The following is a 27,332-nucleotide window of genomic DNA, read 5'->3' as shown; positions in this document are numbered from 1 at the left end:
TGCATTGGCTTTTTTAGCTGCCGCGTCACACTGTTGGCTCATGTCAAGTTTGTGGTCAACCAAGACTCCTAGATCCTTTTCACATGTACTGCTCTCAAGCCAGGTGTCACCCATCTTGTATTTGTGCCTCTCATTTTCCTTTCACAAGAGGTCCTCCAGAAGCTTCAGCATACTTCAGGAGAGATTTTCCCCACCAAGCGTGCTCCAGATGTTTTGGGCTGTCGTTCCCATCATTCCCAACAAATGGCCATGCTGGCTGAGGGTAAAGGGAGGTGTAGAGCGCGAGACTCTTACGGCCGTGGGTTCGAGCCCCATATTGGGTGAAATATTCCTGCATTGCAGGGGGATGGACTAGGCGACCCTCATACTTCCAACTCTACGAGTCTGTGATTCTGTATGAGGTTGGGGAAGATCTGTTAAGGCAACTGTGTTGGTTACACATTGGTTTCCTTTTCACATTTTCATGACAGTGAAAATCCGAGACCTTTGGAGAACGAACCTTAGGTCACACCATCCGGCCATGCAAGAGCCCATTCAGATGCTTGTTCCCATCTGTATACTAAATGTGTGAAAAGTGGGATTGTGTCCTTGCTTGCTAGCCCTGCTGCGCTGCCCTCAACACCTGTATGTTCAGCATAACACCTGGAGGAGGAACTTTCATATGCAGACTTCCCTTTCCAGACATCACATTGAACACTAGGTCAGCGTCCTAAATCCTTTCTTCTCATTTATCTCATATATATATATATAGAGAGAGAGAAACATATAAAATAGTCCTCTCCTATGTTGCCCACCCATCCCTCTGTCATCTGACTACCAATGGAAATGACCTAGCAATTCTTTCCCACCTCCTTCTATTCTCTCTAATCTATAAGCACAACAGAAAAAGAAAAGAAAAGAAAACCCCAGCATATTTTGCTAGGCAGCACTAAGTGCTCTTTGGAAATGATGTCTCTCACTGAACTGCCAGAGGCCTTTTTCTTCTTTACTTTATGCAGGAGCTTAAACAGGTAAAAGCCTACCAACGTCTTCATTCTACTGTCATCTCTTTGCTTTGGCTGGTCTCAGTTCATCCATGACATTATTTAGCTCAAATATAGAAGTATCACAGATATTAAGACGCTATAGTGATTCACTCACATCTAGCAGTTGGGTTGCAGTGGCCAGGTTTATAATCAGGGCTTTTTTTGTGTACACACTGCTGAGGAATAGCATCACCCCTCTTTTCTTTTCTTGCTGTCCATCACAGTCATTTTGTGCTGGCATGCACAGCACTTAATGAGTACATATGAGTACTGGTACCTCATTATTATTATTTTTTACAACTACTACTACTACAACAACAAAGCCCAGCCCAGCAGCATTTGAAATTATTTCTCAAATATTAGCAAAGCGCTCTCTCTCTCCCTCCCATTTATCAAGGTTCAAAGCAAGAACAATTTAAAGGTTTCAGAAGCATGACTGACAATTACCTGGATCCAGCAAGTATTTGACCAAGCTCTGGCAATAAGTATATAAGCTCTGTACTGAACCACATGATTTTCATGACACGAAGATGTGGCTGGAGATGACATTCACATCTCCCTCGTGACATCAAGGACAGCTTGCAGGGATACTTCCCCATCCCTGCTCCATATAACTGGGTGCTGGTGGGGAGGAAATTGACTGTTTGCCACGGTTCCTTGACATTACAGCGGAAATTTAGGGGAGAATTTGATGGGGATGCCATTTTCAAAAATGAAGCCAACTTCAAACCATGCATGGGTTCTTGCTGAACTTACCAGAATTTGTGATAAAGCACAACCCCCAATTTCCACTCAACAAATTGAAATTTGTTGGAAAACTGAAAGTGAATGCTTTTCTTGAGTTTGTGCCAGCTCATGTCCGTAGCACTAAACAATGGTTTAGTGTTACATACAAATATGGCCTATGAATGCTGCCTTGAGTTACATGATTTAAGAAAGGTGGGACATAAACATTCACAGGCTGATGTACCTTGGAAATATTTATGCAGTCTTCTTTCTTTTAGTGCATTTTTTCAAAATAATCATGGGCCCTAAAGACATCCAACACAACACAGCCACAGCTGCTTCCTACTGTAACCATTTTGTGGTTTTCAGGGGGGAAAATTGTAATTTATCCCGTTAAAGCACCTTTATTCCTTTTATTGTTATTTAGGCTGCAAGTTTGTTCATGGCTTAAACAGCAATGAAAGGCTCATTATTTCTACGAAACTATGCAGAAAGACCGGTCACCCAGAAGCTTTTATTCCAAAGGCCATTATTCTGCAACCTCAAGCACTATTTCTGAGCAGCATGAACAAGGCAGGGCTTGGGTCTTTTGTTTGGCTAAATTTTTTACATCCACTGGTCCTGCTGCCACAACAACTAAACAGAAAATAAGTGACTTGAGTTCATTTAACAGACTCCAAATTGGGACTCTGCCTGTGTGTCACTTGCAGCAAGGCAAAAGAGAGAGCAAACAGCTCCTTTGACTAAGAGGTTCCTGGTGTGTACATTCCAAATCATGGCTGTGAAAAGAAAGATGCTCTTCAAGTAGTTTGTGTTGATCTAGCTGGTCAAAATTTTCAGCACCGGTCTAAGGGCTGGCTCACAAACATATGACCATCCATCAACAGCAGCAACACAAAACACCTTCAATGCACAAATGACACACCATGGATCACCAGAAACATAACTTTCATATTTTGTTGTTGTTTAGTTGTTTAGTCGTGTCCGACACTTCATGACCCCATGGACCAGAGCACGCCAGGCACTCCTATCTTCCACTGCCTCCTGCAGTTTGGTCAGACTCATGTTTGTAGCTTCGAGGACACCGTCCAACCATCTTGTCCTCTGTCATCCCCTTCTCCTTGTGCCCTCCATCTTTCCCAACATCAGGGTCTTTTCCAGGGAGTCTTCTCTTCTCATGAGGTGGCCAAAGTATTGGAGTCTCAGCTTCAGGATCTGTCCTTCCAGTGAGCACTCAGGGCTGATTTCCTGAAGAATGGATACGTTTGATCTTCTTGCAGTCCATGGGACTCTCAAGAGTCTCCTGCAGCACCATAATTCAAAAGCATCAATTCTTCGGCAATCAGCCTTCTTTATGGTCCAGCTCTCACTTCCATACATCACTACTGGGAAAACCATGGCTTTAACTATACAGACCTTTGTTGGCAACTTTCATATTACACAGTGTCAACTCAAACATAATACTTTTTCAACAGCAGTTCATTGAACAGGTAGCCCATCAAGTGTGAATCAAACCCTGTGTGTGCTCTAAGCCCTTCAATAGCTACTATGTATTTTGGGACAGGGGGAGCAGAGAGGTAATGTTTTCAGCTTCACAAGGTAATCTCTAGGGTAGGAAGGAGAGTCCCCCAGAAAAAAATGGGGAATTGCTTTGAATATGTTAGATATTATGGCACGAATTTTCAGCAAAACCCATAAAAATGTTTAAAATCATGTGAGACGAAAAGCGTCCCTTGATGTTTCAGTGTGCATGTTGCTCTACAAAGTTAAAAGAGGACAGGTCCCTGATCCAAGAAATTTATTATATAAAATTTGGCACAGGGGAGTCAACAGAGGAAGGGGAGGTAAGGAAAAATATGGGGGCAGAACAGTGTATGGGGTTTGTTTTGTTTTACACAGTATTATATAGCTGCCGCACTAATGGGACACATATGCAGAATTAATTAGATGATTACCAAGATACAGGGTAACTAAGCCTAACTGTACACAACAGAGATGTAAGTGCATATTTTGTGGTATTGAAACAAGCCTACAAATCTACGTGGGATCATGATCAGAATTATTGTGTTTAAACAGTGGGTTTACACAAAATATGGCATAAATGGCCACCCTGTTTTGAGATTATGCACGTAGCAGTTTGAAGACTCCATCAAAATTTTTAAGCATCTCCCTGGTCTCCCCAATCTATGCTTTAAGTTCTTTAAACCCAGAGGGCAGTAGCCAACTTAACAGTTCTGCAAATACATTTTGCTGTGCAATAGAAATTCCTTGCCCTCACCTTTCTTTGTGGCCCCCATAAATCTGCTCTGGAGGGTTACCTCCCCCCATCCAAGAACAGATTATGGGGCATGGGGGCGGGCAAAGGGAAAGGAGAGTTCCATGGCACAGATGAAGTATAATGGAAGTATTTAGTTGGGTACCATCCAGTATTCTATTAACAAATACCCTACCTATTTTTAGGGGAAAACATGCATCTAGACATATCCAATATACAATTTTGGCAGGAAGTTAATATAAAATCAAAGCAAGGAAGTACCCTTTAAAAAAAACTCTCTAGACAAGCAACAGCTTTGGGATGTGGCACACAATTTGTTCCAACTGCATTCTAAAGCCCACCAGGCTTACGATACTACTGCCTGGTAAACTTTCACTTACCAGTACAGACATGTTTGGTGCTCTATTAGATGATCATATTTTCCATCTTCTACCAGTCACTTCCTGAAGGTGTTTATGTGAAGCAGTTGGGCAAAATGAACATAACATCTGTATTCTATTTGCTAATGAGCAATCATCATTTTGACATTTCTCCAACCAGGGATTTTGCTGCTTGGAATACTAATGCCATTAAAATAATAATAATAATACAACCCTTGTTGGCCTCATAGCTGACGGAACACTGTGCATAGTTGAGTGAATACTAAAGCAGTACAGCCATATTTCTATATGTGCTATTTTCAAATATTTTAAGAAAATGGGTGCTGGCAAAACTAAAAACAAGCACATACCACAAACCAAATCCAACACATAGACAACATGTATATAATAAACCACACAGTAAGAATAGCATTGTAGCACTTTCTTAAAATTAATATTTTAGCTTCACTGTTTTCACAGTATAATCCATAGCACACAGTGGCTGCATCTGGACACAGGCAATGCCAACCTTCTTTGGCCATTGCTCCATCTGCATGCTGGAGGAACTCTTATGGGCACCACTACACAAATCAACCCAGAATACAATCTATTGTATTAACTACAGATGAATATTTCCTTTAAGTCTAATTTTTTTAGGGATGGGGGGGCCCTATGGCTGCCAGGAAAGGTCTCTGCCAGTGCTCCCATGGACACTGCATGGATGGTCCTGATTAAGCCATGGTTTGTTTTAACCATGGTTTGTTCAACAAACTAAAAGTCATCTCACCAATAAGCAAACCAACCAACCAACAAACCACAGGTTGTTTCTCCAAAGTTTGGATTATTTTCTATCTGCTTGTGCCTTTGTTAGCTTGGTGAGCACCTGGGCATGGCAGCCTAATAAACTATGGTTAAGCAGGGCTGTTGGGTTCTCCCTGCTTGTGCCCCTGCAGCAACTGGCATGCAGAGGCAAAGCACCTCCAAAATGTGGAAGAGAATTTTCCCTGCATACCTAGAAGTATCTTGAACTCTCTGAAATCAAGCCAGGGACAACTTACCTAGCCCATTAAGGATGCTTCAATAGAATACTGATTTTAACCTTGAGAGTGACCTACTGCAAATTAGTTATTGGGAATAAGAAACCAAATCTAAGTATTATATGTATACTGCAAAGACATGACAACTCTCTCTTATATGTGAATAATAGGAAATAATACATAATAGGAAAATGCCAGGAATGTCGCCTATTGACAATTCAGCTTTGTTTTTCAAGTCAAAGCAGAGAAGTGAAGCATGGAAGCCTTGCAGTCCTTTAAAATACTAAAAAATGAACATTTAATGTACCACTTGCCAGATTCAGACATTAGAATGGACACCCTAGATGTGTTGGGGAGAGTCTTCAAAGTGTGTAATACAGGCCAATAATATGATACCTTTGCTACAGTTTCAGCCGTTTCCCAGTTCAAGACATCTTGACGGTAGCATTTCCTTCCTCAGTGCAGGCCAGCTATCTGTTGCTATGGCAACCCGTAACATTTCGCATACCACAAGCACTATATCATGTAAAACAGAGGCTGAACAGGAAATGCCACACGGCACGTTTAGAAAGCCACCTAATTTGAAGGAGACCCACACATAGGCTTAGAGTGAAATGCTGCTATTTGTGTGCAATCGGTGGCGGCTTTATTTACGATCAACATTTTATCTGTGGACCCCAAAATGTCCTTTAATCACTTCAAGGCGAGTGCTTTGCAAAAACAAAAAAAATGTAATTTTTGCCTTCCTTTCCAAACAGCAGCTGCCCCATAAGGCTTTGCTCATAAAACATTCACTTAGCTTTCCTAGTTGCAAACAGCCGTTCAACAACTGGGGGGGGTGGTGGATCCATTTTTGTCTACTGAAAAATTGCCTAGGGGTAATCAGAATTCCTCGCCTAAGCTCAGAGCAAAACACTGTATTTCAACTGCTATCTGCTTTTTTCTAAATCTCTCTACTGGAGAGATGTGTTTCAACTGAGCTTGTGATAACCTGAGTACCTTCCCACAACCTACGAATAACTATTCCGTAGTTCTCTTTCATGATCTAATTACCAGAATTTAAGTGTCAGCTGTTGTGACACAAGCTTTCGCTTTTACGCCATTTGTTTTCTGAGAAGATCTGTAGTAGGTATCTCCAATGTGTTGCCCGCTAGATGTTGTGGGACTTCAACAACCATCAGCCCAAGCCAGCACAGCCAATAATAAGGGATGATGGGAGCTGTAGTTCAGCAATATTCGGGGAGGGGGGGATGGATGTTCATTGGCTACCCTGACTAACATAATCCAAGAGGATGCCCCTCACACAAATTTTAACAACTGCTTTGTCCATCCAATCAGGAGCAAAATTGGATTCACCCCACCCCCTCCAATATGAACACCACAGCTCTCTTCATGTTCCATTAGACAATTATATCTATAAGAACCATATTGCTGTCAGAACACATATATTGTTCTGTGTAGTAACAAAAGACCCTGCACAGTCTCTTGGATCTAGCAGCTGAAAGGGTGGAGAAACCCTGTCGGCCCACTGATCAGAATCTATCCATCAAATCACGCACACACCAGACATTTGTCCCGATTCTTTTGACTGTAATGGAAAATGAACTATGTACAGGTCTAGATTTGAGGCTGTGAATCAGTTTTAGGCCGACATGAGGCGTTACAAGGGTCCAGTAACAATTTTCGCTCTCCCCCCTTTTGAATTGCACACCCACACAATGCTACATAAAAATCGTGGTTTTTTACAACGTATTCTCAATCTGTGCAGAAGAGTATCATCTGGAAGCCCCAAGAGACTGCCGTAGATTATACAGGAAGTTCACCACTTTCAGAGTTCGTGTTATAAATTACCTTGTTAGCTTCTTGGCACACAAGCTACCTAGGTGAAGGGGTACCTATAGTCTGTCAGTGACATCAGGTCAGTTCTGCCAAGCGCAGCGAGAAGGGCCAGGACTCCTTAGCCAAGGTTGGTCCAGTGGGATGCCAAAGCAGGTTATCCAAGGACATCAAGCCCATATCAATTAGAAAAACAACAACAAAGGGAGGAGGGGATAAAGAACCCTTAGGAAGGATGTGGGACCTACACTTATGGTCCACTGTACTGACAGTTCTCCTCAAGGACCACCTCTCCCCATATAAACCAACCCAGACCCTGAGATCATCTTTTGAGGCCCTTCTTCATGCCACAAGAGGTCTGGAGTATGGCAACCCTAGAACAGGCCTTTTCTGCAGTGGCCCCCTGTCCGTGGAACGCTCTTTCCAGGGAAAGTCTGCTGCCTTCATGATACATCTTTAGGCACCATTTGAAAAATGCTCCTCTTCAACCAGGCCAGTGGCTGATTAATATTCTGTGGCCTTTTAAATGTGGGAGGTGTTTTTGTTTTATTGTCTTTTGTTTTAAACTATTTATTTTGTGTTTTTTTCTTGTGAACCATCCTGAAGGGTGGTATATAAATGTAAACAACAACAACACTCAAACCTTCAACCAAACATATAGAGATGTGCTTGTATTAATAGATGGCATTCTCAAATTGAATTTAAAACCATGACAGCAAAAACAAAAATTTGAGGGCATTATGTAATGGACACAGTAGTTTTATAATAAAAATGGCGATGCAATGTTAACAGCAGCATGGCAGCTACAGTTTTGTAATTAAGAGAGTTTTCTTTAGGTTATAACACATCTTGCATGATAAAATATGTTCTTTCCTGAGGCATGATATCAAATGTTTGCTTTACTAAAAGCCAATCCATTGGTGTGGGAGAAATATTTTAATGTATGGTAATTTGTAGCCATAGCGCCCAATAGTGCTAAGACATTTTTTAAAAAATCATGTCACAAAGAAAACAACTATAAACTAATAAAAAAACAAAGAAAAGCACAAGCCCTATAGTGATCGGCATTTTTGCTCATTGAGTCTGGTACTATAATTTCATAAAGCTGCAGTATCAACTACAGCCCATATCAAAACAGCAGAATGCTTATGACTTGTGACAGGAGGCATTTGTAACTAAGCTTTTTTAAAAAATAAAAAGCAGAACAATATTTCTTTGTGCAAAGGAGCTGAGAAGTAATAAAAAAGCCCTTCTCTTCTTCTCTGTGTGCTGCCAAGCAAAATGATCCCAAGAACATGCTCTCTATTCTCTTACTGAAGGAAATTACATTAAGAGAAAAATCCAGCACAAAAGATGCTTGGCGGTTTTTATATTATGTTGCACAAAACACCTCGAGACATATATTGACTGGTCGACAAATTTGCTTCTTTGTATAGCAGATGTTTCCTGCTATAATCAAAACCTAACTCTGGACTCTGGGCATTACTTTAAGTCAGGGGTAGGCAACCTAAGGTCCATAGGCCGGATGTGGCCCAATCGCCTTCTCAATCCAGCCCGCAGATGGTCTGGGAATCAGCATGTTTTTACATGAGTAGAATGTGTGCTTTTATTTAAAATGCATCTCTGGGTTATTTGTGGGGCCTAGGAATTCGTTCATTTTTTATTTATTTTTTCAAAATATCATCCAGCCCACCACATGGTCTGAGGGACGGTGGGCCGGCGCATGGCTGAAAAAGGTTGCTGACCCCTGCTTTAAGTATTTCATTGGGCACCTCTGTGTATACTCATACATAAAGATACAAAGCACTAGTTAGTGCAAGCTTCCATATGCAACAGCCTGCTTTGGTTGGATGCATGAAGTAGACCAAGAATGGGAAGGAGAGCCAGTGTGGTGTAGTGGTTAAGAGCGGTAGATTCGTAATTTGGTGAACCGGGTTCGCGTCTTCGCTCCTCCACATGCAGCTGCTGGGTGACCTTGGGCCAGTCATACTTCTCTGAAGTCTCTCAGCCCCACTCACCTCACAGAGTGTTTGTTGTGGGGGAAGAAGGGAAAGGAGAATGTTAGCCGCTTTGAGACTCCTGAAAGGGAGTGAAAGGCGGGATCAAATCCAAATCCAAGGAGGTATCAGGATATACTGGCAGGTCTCTCTGGGTGATGTGCAGTAGATCAGAAAGGATTTTCAACTCCAAACTGCTTAAAAATAGAAATGACTCTCCCTCCCCTAAATTAATTAGATAGATGAAATGAAAAAAAGCTTCAGTAACTAGGTTTGCATGTGGAAGGACAGTAAACTAATCTTAGTTATGGTACACAGAACATATCCCTGTACAAAACTATTCTAAGTTTTGTACCTGGTTCTAGCTGGAGGAGCTTGGGGTTCTAGTAAAACACAAAGTAGAAGTCTGCCCTCCCCTGGATCACATGCAGCCTCTCATATTAAAATGTCATTAGGTCTGGGCAATAGTCCTGGCATCACAGTGGTGTGATGAAATGTGAGCTACAAATTGGGAGAAATTAAGTATATTCTCAGTTTCCATTCTGCGCCACAAAGTAGGACACAAATAAGCTCATTAGCCACGAAGAGTCACACCAAACGTGCATCATTTTATTGCTGCAGACCAGCATTTGAGCACTGGAATTGAGTTTAAAGAAATCGTAACTCACAACACCTGGTGTTAATTCTGTGCATGTACAGAGTTCACAAGGTAGCCTGAAATTTCTGAATGTGTGTGGATTTCATTGCATCCAGATATAATCTTATAAATAAGACAAACCCTCTCTTTTGCAGTTGCATTAATTTAAAAGAAATATATATTACGTGGCATGCTCAGAATAAAGCAGCTGCAATAATCATGTAAAGATGTGATCCATTAAATACTGTTTGGTAGGAACATTAAGATAGTTAAGTACATCCCATCGGTGGTTTTGTTCTTTGCTGGCAAACCAAGATTTTCACAATTTCAATAAAACTGTCAGAACTTTAAACAAATGTGCAATTTCCACTGATGTCAATAATAATTTGGGAATGTCTCTCTGTTTGCAAACAGAGAAATCAGCATCAGCCAAGCACCAGCAACAGAACAGAACAGAACAATGCTTTAATAAATCCATACTTTGTTCACAAAGACTACACTTCGACTTTAAATTTAGTCTTTATTGGTTCATCAATGTGCTGTTGCAGGAAGCAAAACCCCACAAGGGAAAAGTGAACTGTAACCTCCCTTGCACATGCACCAAAAAAGTTATTAGCTCTTGGAATATAGAAAACACTGGGCATCATACCCACTGAACCATTTGGACGGTTAAGTTGCAGCATGTGATTCAGCACAGTAAAAACTGGTACACGCCGTGGGGAGTTGGACAAAGAGGAGTTCACACACTGTGGATGTTAGACTTTAGAAGGCCAAGAATATGCAAATAGTCTTGCAGAGCCTTGAATCTAGATCCTGTTCCCTTAGCCAGATTTGAAGACTAGACACATCTGGGCCAAACAGCCACAGACTGCACTGTTCCTACCATGCAGCTGTTTCTCACACACTTTTCCTGGGTTTCAGACAGAGATCTTCCTCACCTGAAGATGCCAAGGACTGAAACCGGGACCTTCTGCATGTAAAGTGTGTTGTCTACCACTGAGCCAAGGCTTTTCATTTGGGAAAAGGTTTCTCAGCAGCTGCATTCTCTAGGGGAGACCAGTCTCCACCTTCTCCGAAGGCCTTCCCAAAATAGGTAAGTTGAGGCACACTTTTGGCCGGCTGGAGTAACAATGGTTAAGTTGTTGGTTTTAGTTTAATTGGCTAATGTTTTTCTTTGTTCTGGCTATATTTATGGTATGTCTGCCTTTATTATATTCTAAATTTAGATTTTGTTCTTGGCCTCCTTCTGCACCTAGTACAGAATACTGGGATAGAAAAGTTAAGTAATAAACACTGTCCCTATATTTATTTATTTACACCACACTCCACTCCCCCAAAGGCAACTAGTCTTTTTGTGGTTTATAAAACTCTGTGCTTTTAGATACAAGTGCTACAATTCGGGCAATGTAATTCCAGGCTGCATTTTAGGTGCAGGGAAGTAACACAAAGTAAATTCTGTATCAATCTTTTATCTGTCACTGGGCAATTTTCTTTGCTTAGCTTAAGCTGGCAATAGTTTCTGGTGCCGTTCACAAATATCAACCTTGGTCTGATTATGACGAAAATATAACTTTGCATTCTTTTCAAAAGGGTGACCGAAGTCCCCAAAACCTTAGTATACACCTATTTTATCACCTGCTGCTGTTCAAAATCCAGGTCACTCTGACATAGGCAGCTTCAACCTTCCAGCCAGGTCATCAGCAATCTATTTACAGTGACAACGTGGAAGGCCAAGGTGTGTGTGTGGGGCGGGGGGAGGATAAAGAAAGGGAGAAAAGTTTAAAACAAAAAAACAGTAGCAAAGTTCATTTATTAGTAAGTGATGCTGTGGGAAGGGGAGAGGGGGGAATTGCCAATGATCCTAATGTTAATATATGCAAATGAATCACATATTATTAAGAACAGAGCTGACTGTTCTTGTGACAGATGTTGCAATTAAATTAAAAAGGTTTCAAAGCTACTCTTAGTGTCCAGCTCAAAAGTTAATTGTTGGACTGTATTTAATGATCAGTTTATTAGATAAGGATCAGGCAGTTGACGTCATACCCATCCTAAACCCCCCTCATCATTACATAACATGCAAGGCAGAATTCCCAAAGCTTGTTCCCATTTGTTAGATAAATAAAAACGGCAGCAAATCCAGTAGATGTTAACACTCCTGTTTGCCTTGCAAAGGGAAACCCTGGGCTGAATTTATGCAGCTGCATGTAAGAGGGTTTAATGTTCCAGTCTGGCAAGATCCCAGATTCTACTGTGAACTGACTTTATTGACTATATTCCTAAAATATTTTGGCCACCTGACAGAAATTATCAATCTCGGAGGAGAAGACGGGGAGGAGAAGAGTGTAAGCCCAAGGTCTGCCTAGGCTTCCATAGTTTATTATTATGTCCTAATGGAGTCATTCTTGGAAGGGAAGGTGGAATGAAGGGCCAGTTGCAGCTCTTTTTCCCATTGGCAGCACATACTTTGAGGCCAGTTTCACCCCAAGTCGCTCACTTGTCTTTCTCCCCCACCCCACTCATACAGCAACTGTTCAACACCATAAGCACAATGAGGTGGGAATGGGGAACCAGCAGTTCTCCATACGCTGTGGGAATGCAGCTGCCACCAACTGCAGCCAGTAAGGCCACTGGTCAGGGATGCTGGAATGACAGTCCAACATCATCTAGACTACAGATTCTGCATCCCTAATATAAGGCGGGAGTCAAGTTTCTAATATAGTAGATAGATCTTGGTGCAAGATGTGGTTGGAAAAAGGGTTCTATTGCACATCAAAGAGATAACTGTGGTGTCTTGATAACTTCTAATTTTGGTGTACAAAACCTCTCCCACTGTTGTGCTATTATTAAAAAGGTGTATACATCAATAGAGTATTATTTGCAAATAAGGACAATCTATTTCTGCATCCATTTTCGCACTGAACTCAATTTCTGCATCAGTTATCACAAACTTTAATCATATGTAACATGCCTAGAATAGCGTAGCATTCAATACATCCACATTTCCCAAATTTTAGATGCACATCCACTTTAAAAAAACAACAACCACAACTGTATCATATGCCTTTCAGTATATATACAAGTTGAAAAAAGAAAAAAAGGACTGCACTCTTAACTGAAGACTGCACTCTTAAGATTGCATACATTGGTCTGGTTCACATGTCCTGGTAAGACAAACTATGGCTTACTGAGACTACACAAATGTGCTGACTCCCAAGGAGGCGCTCACACTTGTTTTGTTCATCCTTGGTCCTTATAACTCAGCACTGAATGGAAGCTAAGCCAAGAGCAAACTTTAGTTACAAATCTTACTTAGAGAGAAGAGAGCTTAACCACGACCCCCAGGTTCAGATGACAGATTAAGTCACACAGCTGTGATCTCCTCCCTGGAAGACAGCACGTTCCTGCTAAACCAGGCATCCCCAACCTGCAGCCCTCCAGATGTTTTCACCTGCAACTCCCATGATCCCTTGCTAACAGGACCAGTGGCCAGAGATGATGGGAATTGTAGTCCAAAACATCTGGAGAGCCGAATGTTGAGGATGCCTGTGCTAAACCCTGGCATGGTGTTACATGCAAATATGGCCACTTGGTGTGTTTGGACATCAGAGTTAGTTCACTTCTCTCTGCCAGCCAATATTTGTTCGAAATTTACTGATTATGGCTTTTTAAGGAACAAAAATCAAGATCCCTGGTTCAGACACAACGCTAATGAGGGAAAAATATGGTTTACTGGAATGCGCCAATAGTATCAGTTTCAGCTTGGAACCCAAAAGGTGTTCTAAAATCCAGCCATCACAAAATGTGTGGAACGAGAGTGAAGAAGATTTTCTCTCATATATATATATATATATATATATATATATATATATATATATATATATATATATAATGGTCAAAGCAGCACCCTACAGGGTAGAAATAAAGTACCGTATTTTTCGTCCCATAGGACGCTCCGTCCCATAGGACACACCTAGTTTTTTTGGGGGGAAATAAAGGAAAATTTTTTCCCCTTTATTCCCCCCCCCCCAAACCAGGTCGGGGAACAACTCCCGTAGGGCTCCCGACGCTGCAGAAGTCTGCCCGGCACGAGGGGCGCTCTGCTTAAGGGCGCGCTGCGCGCCGGGTGGCAGGCTGCTATCTGCAGCGTGGGGAGCCCTGCAGGAACTCCCGCGGGCTCCCCAGGCTTGCTGATAGCTTCCTGAAGCCTGGAGAGCGAGAGGGGTTGGTGCGCACCGAACCCTCTCGCTCTCCAAGCTTCAGCGAAAGCCTGTATTCGCCCCATAGGACGCACACAGATTTCCCCTTCATTTTTGGAGGGGAAAAAGTGCGTCCTATAGGGCGAAAAATACGGTAAGCGGCAGGCTTTCATTTGAGAGCAAATTTGACACTCAACTTTATACATAGGCCAGGTTGATTAATGCAATATATTAATATCTTAACAGTAACAAACACAACAGCAATCCCTGTTTGGATGTTGTCTTTGCTGAGAAAAGAAAGAGAGATAATCACCAAGAGCAACTGGGTGTTGTCAGTGTAAAATAAATTCCTCACTACAGCAGCAAAGTTTCTAAAATACTGTCTTAGAACTCTATAATTACATACTGTAACAGTTACAGGTAAAATGGCAAGTTCTTTGGAGGAGGAGTGCGGTGATGCCAAGTCTCATGGAAACTAGTGTAACAAACACAACAATCACCGTAAAGGATCTGAACTGAACCTTGCTGGAATTATTTTGGTCCCATGACTTGAGTGGCATCTTCCCTCTGGCACAAGTCTGCTATTTAACTTCAGGTGAACATTTTTTTTACTTTTCTTCTTGCATTTATGTCCCATCTTCCTTCCACCATGGAACCCATCCAACGCACCAACCAGACCCAGACCTGCTTAGCTTCAGCCAAGTGATGGCTCCATATGCTTTCAGATCATACTAATAGTATAATGATACACACAACAACAAGGGGTTGCACTAAATTCCCTTGGGCATCCTTTCCAATTTTGATTCTGTTCATTAAATGCATATTGCAAAGACTGTTCAAAGAGGTTCACCAGCTTTATCAGGTTGCAATTGCTGCGGCAACACTGCAAGGCAAGGCAGTATTATTACCTCCCATAACTGAGAGAGCATGACCAGCCTAAGGCTACCTACTGAATTTGTGACAGAGGTGAGACTCAAACCAGAGACTTCAAGATTTATGGCTCCGTTTTTCAGCCACTATGCTACCGCAGCTGCCAGCGATCTTATCTTCTACTGATGTCTACCATGAACAAATTGTGGTGCAGGAAAGTAGCGTTGGCTTCAGATGCAGATATTAAAGAGGGCATTTGTTAAACTAACCTCCTCACCTTTATTACTTGGTGCAAGAGATAAGAGCTCTGAAAATCTTTCACTGGTGTTGGCTGTTGTTGTTGTTGTGGTGGTGGTGGTGGTTTGATAGGAATAAATCACTTACAGCACTTCAACTACATGAACTAAAACCAAGTAATGGTTAGTGAATCTATCTGTAATTAAGGCCTCCCTTTATGTCTGGTGGACACACTCAAGTATAATCTACATGTGTAATCCACCAGGAGTGAAGGGCATGCATAATAACTATGGTGAATGGAAAGACAGTTTTCTGATCCCTTCTCCACCCCACCCCCCCAGCCACCTGCACCCATGAAAATCTCTCTTCATTGTACTGGGAAGTGGTGGCTCCTGTGCAATGGGACCATGGAAGAGCTGCTGTGGAAGGTGGAAATCGCCCTAAAACCAGGAATAGCAACATCCAATTTCGGGCAGCTTCCCCCTCTGGCAGTATCCTCTCCTAGTCATTTCACATTGGTCAAGAGTGGCCCCATGGATGGTATAGACAGCTGCAGGGGTAGGAAGGGGTAGAAAATTTATCAGGGTCCAAGCCACAGATTTAGGTGTCCTTCAAAGAAGAAGAAAAGAGGGTGGCGACTCAGAAGCTACGGTGTGCCATATCCTGGCTGCTGTTTCAAAGTAATTTAAAAGCCACACAATTTTCTCTACAAACACGTGTTCCTTACACCTGGGGTGCTTCCAGACTGGTGCTGTTTTTGGGTGGGATGCAATCATATACCAGCAAACTCAGGTTGCACAATTATCACTGGCTGGGAGCTCTTTCTCAAGAAATCTACTTCTCCAAAATATTGGATTTTTTGCAGTAAGGATAAGTGACAGGAAAATGCACTGGAAAGTGTTGGGTAACACTTCCTTTGATGCAATGTCTTATTTTCTTCCTGCAAACAAATCAAAATGAATGCTTAATAAGCAGGTTGTCTAGACACACTACTGATGGGATACACTACTTTTTTTGCATTTTTGCCCGAGGTTGAGCACGCAAGGACAACTTTTCTGTACGTCCATTAAAAAAAAAACCAACAGTGTTGCACTGCTTGCTTGAGAGAAGTTTCATAAAAACACTAAACACCCCAAATGCTGTAACTTGCATTGGATCAGGCCTACAGACTACAGCACTAGTAAATCGCTGCAAATCGTGATATGTTTTGATCATCACTATGCCAGCATAAATGTTTAGGATTAGAGGTGACAGCGCAGTATGCCTCTGGAGACGGATGCTTGGTATCACAGGTGAGGAGAGTGCTGTTTCAAAAATAAAGCAAGCCCCAGTTACCAAGAGTTTAGAACGCACTGACTTTAGCATATACGAACCTTGGGAGAAAAATATTCTGAGTTCATTTGAAACGAGGAAAAAGAAACTACAAACGCTTGGCTTGCATGTGCTTGAACGCTGTCGCCATTTTTTTCCAGGTCACAGTTAAGGACGGAAAATCGAAAGACAAGGCAGCCCAACTACCTGTTTAACTGCATCAATTATCTGCCACCAAAAATAAAGAAGGAACATGCCTTGGATGCAGTTATAAATCACACACCAATTTAAACACATGGATAACACCAGTGAACCTGCTTGGAAAAGGAGTTAACAAACATATTACTTCTTTTAGACCAAATGTGGCCACAGCGAACAAACCATTTAATTACCCTATTTCAGATTTCTATAGATGTTGCTCTACCTTATGCTTTCCCATGATCTAAGCATATAATTTTTATTTGTTTTCCCACAGCCCTTTTTAGATTACAACATCAGAGAGGCTGGGCAAGGGCTTGCAAAGAACAATGTTGTCATCAGCAAAACTATTTTTCATCATGCATTTCAGCAAACCTCGTGTTTTTCTTTTCCTTTTCCTGCTCAACACTTCATCCAGGAGCCCTGGCTTCAAGAGAACTACACCCCTACCTAATGTTTGTGGTGTACCCTGACCTGACCTGAAGTACCAACCACTCCCCTCGGTTGTCAAGGTAATGTAAACAAAGGCAGCAAACTTTGCCCAGAGGCATTCACAAGTGGCTACGGTAGTCAGCTGATACACAAATCAAACTCAGACAGAGTTTTGAAATTAGTGAAGAATGTTTTTGCCTTGTAGCCAGCTTAGCTATGTTATGATCTCTGAAGATGCAGCTAGTTCTTAAACTGTCCAAAATCCCAGTAAACGCCAGAAGCATCACTGGCTGCCTCAAGAAACGGTATTAGGATGGTGTGTTGACTGCAGAGCTATCACATTTGCACACCTATAAACATGCATTTGTGGCATTCTGATATTCTGTCCTGTCACCTTTTTTCTTTCCAATGAATTCAGCCTGCCTCTGCTAAGACAAATCACCCCCCATCTCACATTGTCATGGCCACACCTGTGTCCTCTGGATTTAACTGTGTTGGGAATTTCCCATCATTCCACTCTTTGCTGCGGAACAGGAAGCCTTCAATAATTCTGCTGAAAAGATGGCATGGAACACAAAAGTTCCACGGAGCACAGCTCAGGTAGGGGTGAGTCTACCGCCTACCCTACACCAGACAGTGAAGTGAACACAACCACAAACAACTTGCAGGAGGCATGAAACTCACTTGGGCAAACCATTCTATCTAAGCTTATGACATCTCACAAGAGAAATTGTGAAGACAAAATGGAATAGCCCTGCACACTTCCTCAAGGAAGGGCAGAAAAACAGATAGGATATTATGCTTCCTACTGCTGAAAACTGTCTGTCCCACCCTAGCTACCCCTTCCATTTTGCCCCATCTTACTAATGACCATAGTTAAAACACAACACAACATTTCCTATATTTTATTATATTTTAAGACTACCCTTCATCCTGGAGGATGGCAGTGCAACGAACAGAAAAGAACAAACTTTAAAATCAAGTTAATATACCCTTAAAATCATTCCATAATTCAGCAGCGGATGCAAACCAATGCCATGCTAGACTCATAATCCACCTTCAAAGGGCTGTGGGGGGAAATATGCGTCCTCAGTTGTCGCCTAAAAATCTTGAGTGCAGGAGGCAGCTGTATCTTCAAAAGAAAGGGAGCTTCAACACTGAGGTTCCACCATGGAGGCCATGTTTTCTGTCATGGCAAAACAATTATTGGGATGAGTTAGCATATTTACGTTTTCATCTGTATCATGCCAAGGAACCAAAGTAATTTATGTGAAGATTTAGGATGGTACATGTGAAGCCCCAGTGGTGCTCTTCCTTGACCATGTTTTGCAAATCAATGATTCAAAGTTAACGGACTAAATTAATATGCATCTGCTAAAGAGACACAATTTAAACATATTTTGGCACAGAGATTTAACCAAAGGAACAAAACTGTACTTTAACAGAGAAGACCAGAGAAGAAAATGCTAGGTGACAACCTATGGGAGAAATCAGCAAAAAGGCTAAAGAAAAAGAAACACTGCTGTCAGCCAAGAACTTCTTGTTTAAAAAAAAAATCACCAAAAATTATAGGAGAATAAAGATTTTAGGATACATTGTAAATCTAGATGCTATTGACTTACATGAATGATGGCCTACTTTTGAGCAACTCGTAGCTCGAGTGGTATATGCTAAATACTGAAAGCAAGAAAAAAATCCCAAGCAATAAATGCATACACTCTGAGGAAGGAATACACCTATATTGGTGTTAAGGAAACAGTATCAAGACGGGATTGTTTTATTAAAAAATGGGTACCCTTTTAAAATTTCTGCAATCGTAAATTGGTTACAAGGAAATGTATTTCACAATGCTACTACTATTCATATATTTTATTTCTCACAAAAATATCACTTAAACCTAATAAACCTAATAAAAGCCCCTTTAAACCAAACACCACCTCATCCATGTACCAATGTAATATCCAATTACCGTAATCAAGAGGAAAATAATTACATTTCTATTTCAAAAGCTTTCCGCAGGATCTGTGCAGCCTGCTCAAGTTATCCCTCCAATTGCAACCACTCTGCCTAAAGCCACAGTGAAATAAACACAAGTAGCCAGTCATTAGTTTTGACCAACATTCACTGTAATATAGACTTGGTGAAAGCCTTCCACTCCACAGGAATCTGGTGGTTTTCTTACCTGAATAGATGTTGTTAGGGCCACTGGATGAACAGCCAATCTAGTAGTAAGAACTTAGCATTCGAATATGGGTAAGCGAAATATTTTTAAGTAAGAGACCATTGTACCAAGGCCAATCCCTTTGATATTTAAACCTACTACTGTGCTAACAAGAATACCTCTACCTTCACTGCTGAACTTAAAATACTGACCTATTAAAAATGCTCTGCCCTATTAACATTTATTTTAGATGTATTACAGATCAGATCCAGTTCTACATTCTTTGACATTTTCTTCAGTGTTCACCTCTGTACCTTTTCATCCTGTTCCAAATGTGCAGAAGAATACGGGTGTTAGAAAGTCTCAAGACGCAGATTTTTATCACAGGAACGAACTGTCCTAATCACCAGAAAATCATAGTTCGAGCCGAGTCTTGTTCCATCCATGGTTCTTGCTGTGCTGCACCACTCTTCCCTTCTCCTGATACTATGTTCTGCCTACTTTGACCATAATCATATTGGACAAGGAACACGTCTCTTCAACAGCCTGCACAGCTCTCATCCATTCAACTGCAAGCTATACAAAAGTCCGTGTACTTATGGATACACGCATGGAAAACGCAATCCTATCCATGTTTACACAGAGCTTTGCTCACATCCCACTGTGCTCATTGTAGTTCATTTCCAGGCAAGTGTGAAAAGAAGTGCAGTCTCAGTAAAGCTTTCTGAGATGTTTAGGTTCATTGCAAGGACATGGATAACACAAACTTTGACCTCTCTTCCAATGGTAACCCAAAACAGGACTAATCCACCAAATATTTAATCATGAAGCTGACACTGGAAATGTCTCTTTACAAGGAAGATGGTGACACTGGTTGGTTATTTAATGCTCAGCCAATAATTATTTTATATCAATAACTGAAAATGCAGAACTGTAAGTCTGAAATATTGCCAAAAGACTGCAAAAGCGTGGTAACATCAGTAATGCAACAGGAGAGAATACATGCAATGTTAATGTGTTTTACTGACCATATGAACGTTCCAAGGGAATCTATTTGTAGGACTTCAAAATCTTTCATAGTGTTCCTTCTTTTTTGTGTGTATTTGTGTGTAGCATGGGTTTATGATTCTGGATAATTCCTAGTAAAAACGGATGTATCATATTCAATGGGAAGTACCCTGATGCTGCTGACTATATAAGACTGATTGTATTGCTTTGATTTGCCGATCTATATTTTCAACACACACACACACACACACACACACACACACACACACACATGCTGGAATGAGCAAGGACTCTCTGCTTGTTATAACCAGCCACTGCTATGAACCTCCCTCAAATTACTGTGAGGCAGCACTGAGCTCAAATAAGATTGTATATAAATAAATAAATGCAAGAACATGTAATTCAGTAACATAAAATAATAAAAAAATAAAGACAATATAAATGAATACAAATAAAAATTAAATATATGCACACACATACATATATACAAATTTGGGTTGTTTCATCCACAATCCCTAGAAAAAATAATTATTGGTGTGGGAGAAGCTGTACACTTTTTAAAGAATGATTTGTTTTATTTATAAGTATTGCCCTCGAGGTCTTACGACTCGAGGTCTTATTGTTACTTGAATTTCACAGAGTAGCATTTTTCACAGGAGGCATTTGAACACTGCCATCATCATTAATATATAAAATAGTTTTTTGGCACATAGCTGAAAATACGATTGTCCAGATGTCTGCCAAGACAATGGTTTTATGCCTTCATTTATAAAATAAGGCTTTATGCCCTTATTGTTGTCCCAAGGTGAGAATTTTGGGTTAGGCAGCTGTTCCTGCACGTGCCACATGATGGATGGTAGAAGGCACAGTTGCTAAAATTCAGCCTTCTTTAGATACTGCACTCTAGGCTAGTCCAAATGAACTAGAATTCTAAACTAATAAAAGCCCAGATGTGCTTATTCCTCTAAATGACGAAAACTTGCCTGGTACTTAATTTAACACATTCCTATTCCCAGGATTCTACAGTGGTTATTGAATTTCCACCTAGCTAGCTGCTCAAACCGACCCATTTCATTGAGCACCCAAACTCTGCTTCACCTTCCATTTCTTCCTAATCCACAATATTAAGTTCTTACAATTTGGTGTGGAGGGGTGAGCTGGGGTGGGGGTGGGGGGAACAAGAGGAGAGAGCCATTTGTAAACCAGTCTGTAATATGGCACACACAAGAAATCTGAATGTGTTTTCAGGGCAGTCCGTTCTATGGACTAGAAGAGGGAAAATATCAAAACAAAACTTTCCCAGCCACAGATTGTAACATGGGATTCGAAAGCAGTCATCTTGGCCGTATGCTGGCCAGCTATTGCTAGACAACTGTGCCATTTTTGGTATGTGCTGCTGCTGCTTCATTGTTCGGCTGTTTGGGTTTTATTTTGCATGGTTTTGCATTATTTTAGTGGTGTTTTCGTTAGGTGCTTTTTAAAATTTGTGAAGCACTGTGGTATTTTTGGATGAACTGCAATCTATAAATAGCTTAAAGGGGAAAATACAGCTGAAACGGTGGATAATGAGTCCCCCAGACTTTGCGTTCACATTCCAAGGCTATACAATGGTACCTCGGGTTACGTACTTAATTCGTTCCGGAGGTCCGTTCTTAACCTGAAACTGTTCTTAACCTGAAGCACCACTTTAGCTAATGGGGCCTCCTGCTGCCGCCACATGATTTCTGTTCTCATCCTGAGGTAAAGTTCTTAACCTGAGGTAATATTTCTGGGTTAGCGGAGTCTGTAACCTGAAGCATATGTAACCTGAAGTGTATGTAACCCGAGGTACCACTGTAAAGCCAAAATGGTAATCTTACTTTGGATATGGAACCGTGATCACTGTGCCTTATGTATAGATAATAATCGCTTGCTTAAAACATGGCCGTTTCCCTGTTTTGAGTGCTGCTTTTGCATCAGGTGTGGGAGGCTGGGCTTCAAATTTTCATTTGGCATCAAGTTCATTTAAGCATCATCATCTCCATAAAGTATTATGTGATCTATCACTACAACCTGATATTTACAGACATTTTCAGCAAATGCAATCCATGGAAAAACACAAAAGACAAGTACCTCCATTAATCTAGAAAATTAGCCTCCTTGTCTTTTCTAAATGCAAATGAAGCAGTCGCCATAGTCGGCTGCCAGATTTTGGTTACGTGTTCTGATTACTGCCTCCCAAGAGTTATGGAAAGATAGGCAGATCTCCTATTGATATGTGCAATCAAATTTCACAGAATAGCAGCCTGAAAGTACAGCTGATAAAACTATACCCAAAAGATAACCCGAGTCTAGATCGGATTACAATTGTGATTCAGAATGTGGCACACGCACACACACACAAGCATGAAAGTGATGCTCCAAGTTGCATCAGATCCAATTTCCAAGTTACAAATGCATAATGTACTAGTTAAGATTACTCTGAATGGAAAAAAGAAGCCTCACAGATATACACGTCTCTCCAGTAATGATAGGGGAAACCGTCGGAATATAACAAAATTTCAAAAACGGAAGACTTTGTGCCTTTATATCAATCACCTTCTGCTGCTGTAGAGCTGGCAGACGATTGCTGCAAGTTATTTTTGCACAGGCGCAATAAGGAGCAAAGTTATTATCTTTATCAACACAACTGAAAGTTACCGGAACATGTCCTGCATAAACTCTGTTGACTTTGCTAGAAATGGGAGATAACAAAATCAATGATGGAGGGGAGGAAGAAGAGAGCCACCTTCACGACACACTGTAACCTTTTCCAATAAATGTTTTGCATGTTATAAAGGTAGGCACAGAGAAATATATATATTTATATATCTGTGGTATACACACACACAAACGCACGAGTCCACCACAGCTTCTTTCCAGAAAGCTTGTGAAAATCATGATAATTCTCAAGAGAATTAATGACGGGGAGGGAGAAGGGAAGATGTCAAGGGAAGAAAAATGGAATATATGACCTACCTTGCAGAAGGGCTCCATTTCGCTTGAAAAAGGTGCTTCCTGGCCAAATAGGTGGACCTGATGTGCTGAAGGCAATAAAAAAAGAAGTGTAAAGAAAATCTTTATGTGATTTCGCAGTTGGCATAATTATACCCTCTTCTTCCTTTTTTTTAAAGTGTGGCATCTGTTTCGCTGTGGTAAGAACACGGCATTTTGTTTTTAAAGAGTAGGGCTTAGCTCTTCATTAAAAAAAATAATTATTTAACTATCACATTCTATTCACAAGAAGAAACTCAGCCCAATGTCGGCCCACACACTTTTAAGAAGGGAGGGAAGAGAAATCTAGAAACAAAAATATTTCTCCCACACACAATTTAAAAAAAACCACATAATAAATTCATAGCCTGGCAAAACATACATTAAGCTTACTTCTGAAATGCAAAAATGCTTTACACACTCACACTCTATAAGCCAGATCTCACTTCCCATTTTAAAAAGTATAAACCAAAGGCAGCATCTGTTGCTTGCATAAACCAACCCTGAACCAGATGCTGTTTTATTGCAACCTAGAGGACAACTTCTTATAGTGGCAAAGGTGGGTCTTTCTGGGTGCAATCTTCTGAAAGTTAGGCTTCACAGGTGGCGGTGTGAATTTTGAAGTTTGCACGTGTATATATCAACATGTTTGTACACAGGCATTCTGCCTATGAAATCTGTCAACAAGTATGTGTGTGTGTTGATGGATCATGTCTATAAATGTGTATGTGCACAGGTCAAATCGCATGATGATCTACAAAGGTTAACAATTTTCTCCAGTTCAAAGGCTTTGGGGTATCAGAATTGGAGAAAGACATTATCTCCTCTTCAGCTTAGAAAAGGGGTTTTGTAAAGCTATATTAGATGCTCTTGGTTAAACCCTGAAGCCATTTCATCACACAATGCTTAAAGGCAAAACACACCCACACACCCACAACGCTGTGAGATTTGGGGCCAACTTGAGAGCGGCCTATCTAATCATCAATGGCATCACTGTAGCTAGGAAACAACTCTTGATACGCAGAGACTTGCAGCTTAATTTCAGGTTTGCGGCACACTATCAGCACTAAATCAACTAACCAAAGACATTTGATCCAATGGATAAATGGAACTATGTCCAGTTATTTTCTTAACTTCATTGACACGAGGACATCTGAAAGTTGAATCAGGCAAGGTTTACAATCTGCCACATCCCTGCTCTGCTCTGTCTTAATACAGTGTTTCCCAACCGGTGTTCCGCGGCACACTAGTGTGCCGTGAGACGTTGCCTAGTGTGCCGTGGGAGGGAGGCTCCCCAGGCTTAAGGAAGCTATCCCCCCAGCCGCGCAAGCTCCCAGAGCGATGCCAAAGCTGCGCGCACCTTTGCCATCGCTCTCCAACCCGTTCGGGGGGCTGGGGTCGGGGGAAGCTCCAGCTTCCCCCGCCCGCAGCCTCCCAAGCCCCGAGAGCGATGGCGAACGTGCGCACACCATCGCCATCGCTCTCTGACCTGTTCGGGGGGCTGGGGAGGGGGGAAGCTCCGGCTTCCCCCGCCCCCAGCCCGCGCAAGGTCCCAGAGCGATGGCGAAGGTGCGCACACCTTCGCCATCGCTCTCTGACCTGCTCTGCGGGCTGGGGACGGGAGAAGCTCCGGCTTCCCCCGCCCCCAGCCCGCGCAAGGTCCCAGAGCGATGCCGAAGGTGCGCACACCTTCGCCATCGCTCTCTGACCTGCTCTGCGGGCTGGGGACGGAAGAAGCTCCGGCTTCCCCCGCCCCCAGCCCGCGCAAGGTCCCAGAGCGATGCCGAAGGTGCGCACACCTTCGCCATCGCTCTCTGACCTGCTCTGGCGGCTGGGGGCGGGGGAAGCTCGGGCTTCCACCACCCCCAGCTCCTGCAAGCTCCGGGAGCAATGGCAAAGGTGCGCTCACCTTCGCCATCGCTCTCGGACCCTTTCTGGGGGCTGGGGGTGGGGGAAGCTCTGGCTTCCCCCACCTCCAGCCCCGCAAGCTCTGGGAGTGATGGCGAAGGTGCGCTCACCTTTGCCATCGCTCTCGGACCCTTTCTGGGGGCTGGGGGCGGGGGAAGCTCGGGCTTCCCCCACCCCCAGTCCCGCAAGCTCCGGGAGCCACTCTGGCTCCCATTCTGGGGGCTGGGGTCGGGGGAAGCTCGGGCTTCTCCCGCCCCAGCCCCGCGTGGGGGGGGGAATAATTTTTTCCCCTTTATTTCCCCCCCAAAATCTAGGTACGTCCTATGGGCCGGTGCGTCCTATAGGGCGAAAATTAGGGTAGTCAATATAGGCACAGAGTTAATTTTTTAAACATTTTCTAATGGTGGTGTGCCTTGAGATTTTTTTCATGAAACAAGTGTGCCTTTGCCCAAAAAAGGTTGGGAAACACTGTCTTAATAGATAGAATAAATTGCAGCTAAGGAAATAGATGGAGGCACAAACAGTCATCATCTTCTTATGGAACGATCATCACATTACCGCCAATTTGCACAACCTTTAGATTGATGATTCAGCCCAACCTTCACACGTCTTCATACCCACTGCTGGGCAGGTTTTAATTATAGTCATAGCAGGTGTATTAGAGAGGATTAGCTGCTTCTACAAGCAACAGCCGAGACCCCCCCCCCCGCTACAATAGCCAACATAACTGCTTTGCACATGTCAAACACTGCATTCTGCATATATTAGGATGCCAAATCCTTTCTATCACACCGTTTCAGCCAAAGTACATATTGCCTAGTTTGTTAAAAGCAACAACAAATAATGTGTGCTATTTTATTTATTGTTGTATGTCGCTTTGGGTTGCATTCTGTCCTCACTGCTGTCACGCAGAATCCTGTGGGAAGCCAACAAGCAGATCCTAAGCTCAACAGCGCTCTCTCCAACTGCATTTCCCACTGACTGGTTTCAGAGGCACCGCCTCCAACAGAACAGTCCTTGCGGCTAGCAACCATTGAAACCTTATTCTTCATGAATGAGTTCTGTCCCGACTTCCCTTCAGTCTACTACAGGCTTATAAACCTGGAAATGGTAAGCTTAAGGGGGAAAGGAAAGAGAAGAAAGCATCCATTAGAATCAAGATCTTTCAAAACAGACTCAAAAATATTCCCTTAAATGGGATGCATCTTCTACCTAAATATAGAAGGGTGAGTATTTCCCTTCCAGGAAAATGAATTCAATTTAGAAAAAAGAAGAGAAGGAAAAGGCTATTAGTGCCTGACCACAACTAGTTACACAAGAAAGATTTTACATACATGCACACACTCGGTCACTGCAGTTGGGTGTCTTGCAACATTCAAGCAACATACAGTGGTACCTCGGGCTAAGTACTTAATTTGTTCCGGAGGTCCGTTCTTAACCTGAAACTGTTCTTAACCTGAAGCACCACTTTAGCTAATGGGGCCTCCTGCTGCCGCTGCGCTGCTGGAGCACGATTTCTGTTCTCATCCTGAAGCAAAGTTCTTAACCCGAGGTACTATTTCTGGGTTAGCGGAGTCTGTAACCTGAAGTGAATGCAACCTGAAGCATATGTAACCCGAGGTACCACTGTACTAAGCTAATAATGTGAGAACAGAAGCCTCTTGTTTGTAAGCCTCCATTTATCCAAGTCATCACTATTTCTCCTTAAAATTAGGTTTTAATTTCAGTTATTATTTGCATTTACTCAAGGAGAAGCAAAAACTTTCAAGTACAGCACATACTGTTTTCCGTGTCGAAAAAAGGGGACTGATGATGTCATCATTTTAATGAAGTTCCTCTTAAACTTCACACAAGATACACAGGCCCACCGCAGAGTTGAAAAGTTAAATTTTCTATCCATTACAAGTGATGGCATATTATTGACATATTAAAGCCAATGCATGTTAAAACCAATAATGGTTTTAGTGATCATATGGTCTTTTTCAACTTTCACCTCTTAAATAGGTTGTAAAATCATAAAAATAAACAGGCACTTTGGATACTTCCTGATTTTTTTCCACTCTTAAGGCAGCAATATGAACCTCTAACCTGGCCCAAACCTCAA

The 27,332-nt window shown here is 42.0% G+C and overlaps 1 protein-coding gene across 3 annotated transcripts in view; it reads right to left on the bottom strand.

Moving 5' to 3' along the window:
* Positions 1-27,332, bottom strand: part of FOXN3 (forkhead box N3) — a gene marked incomplete at its 5' end in the record, with an annotated part of 140,900 nt that overhangs the window by 47,146 nt on the left and 66,422 nt on the right. For all 3 annotated transcript variants that reach the window (XM_083502584.1, XM_083502585.1, XM_083502586.1), the window contains one exon: positions 23,306-23,370. In XM_083502584.1, coding sequence (XP_083358710.1) covers positions 23,306-23,370 — 65 coding nt within the window. The remainder of the gene's footprint in view (positions 1-23,305; positions 23,371-27,332) is intronic.

The sequence above is a fragment of the Podarcis liolepis genome, assembly GCF_965112155.1.
Source record: "Podarcis liolepis genome assembly, chromosome: 1".
Classification (NCBI taxonomy): Eukaryota; Metazoa; Chordata; class Lepidosauria; order Squamata; family Lacertidae; genus Podarcis; species Podarcis liolepis.
The sequence above is the reverse complement of the archived record's forward strand: the minus strand, read 5'-3'. Positions and strand labels throughout refer to the sequence as shown.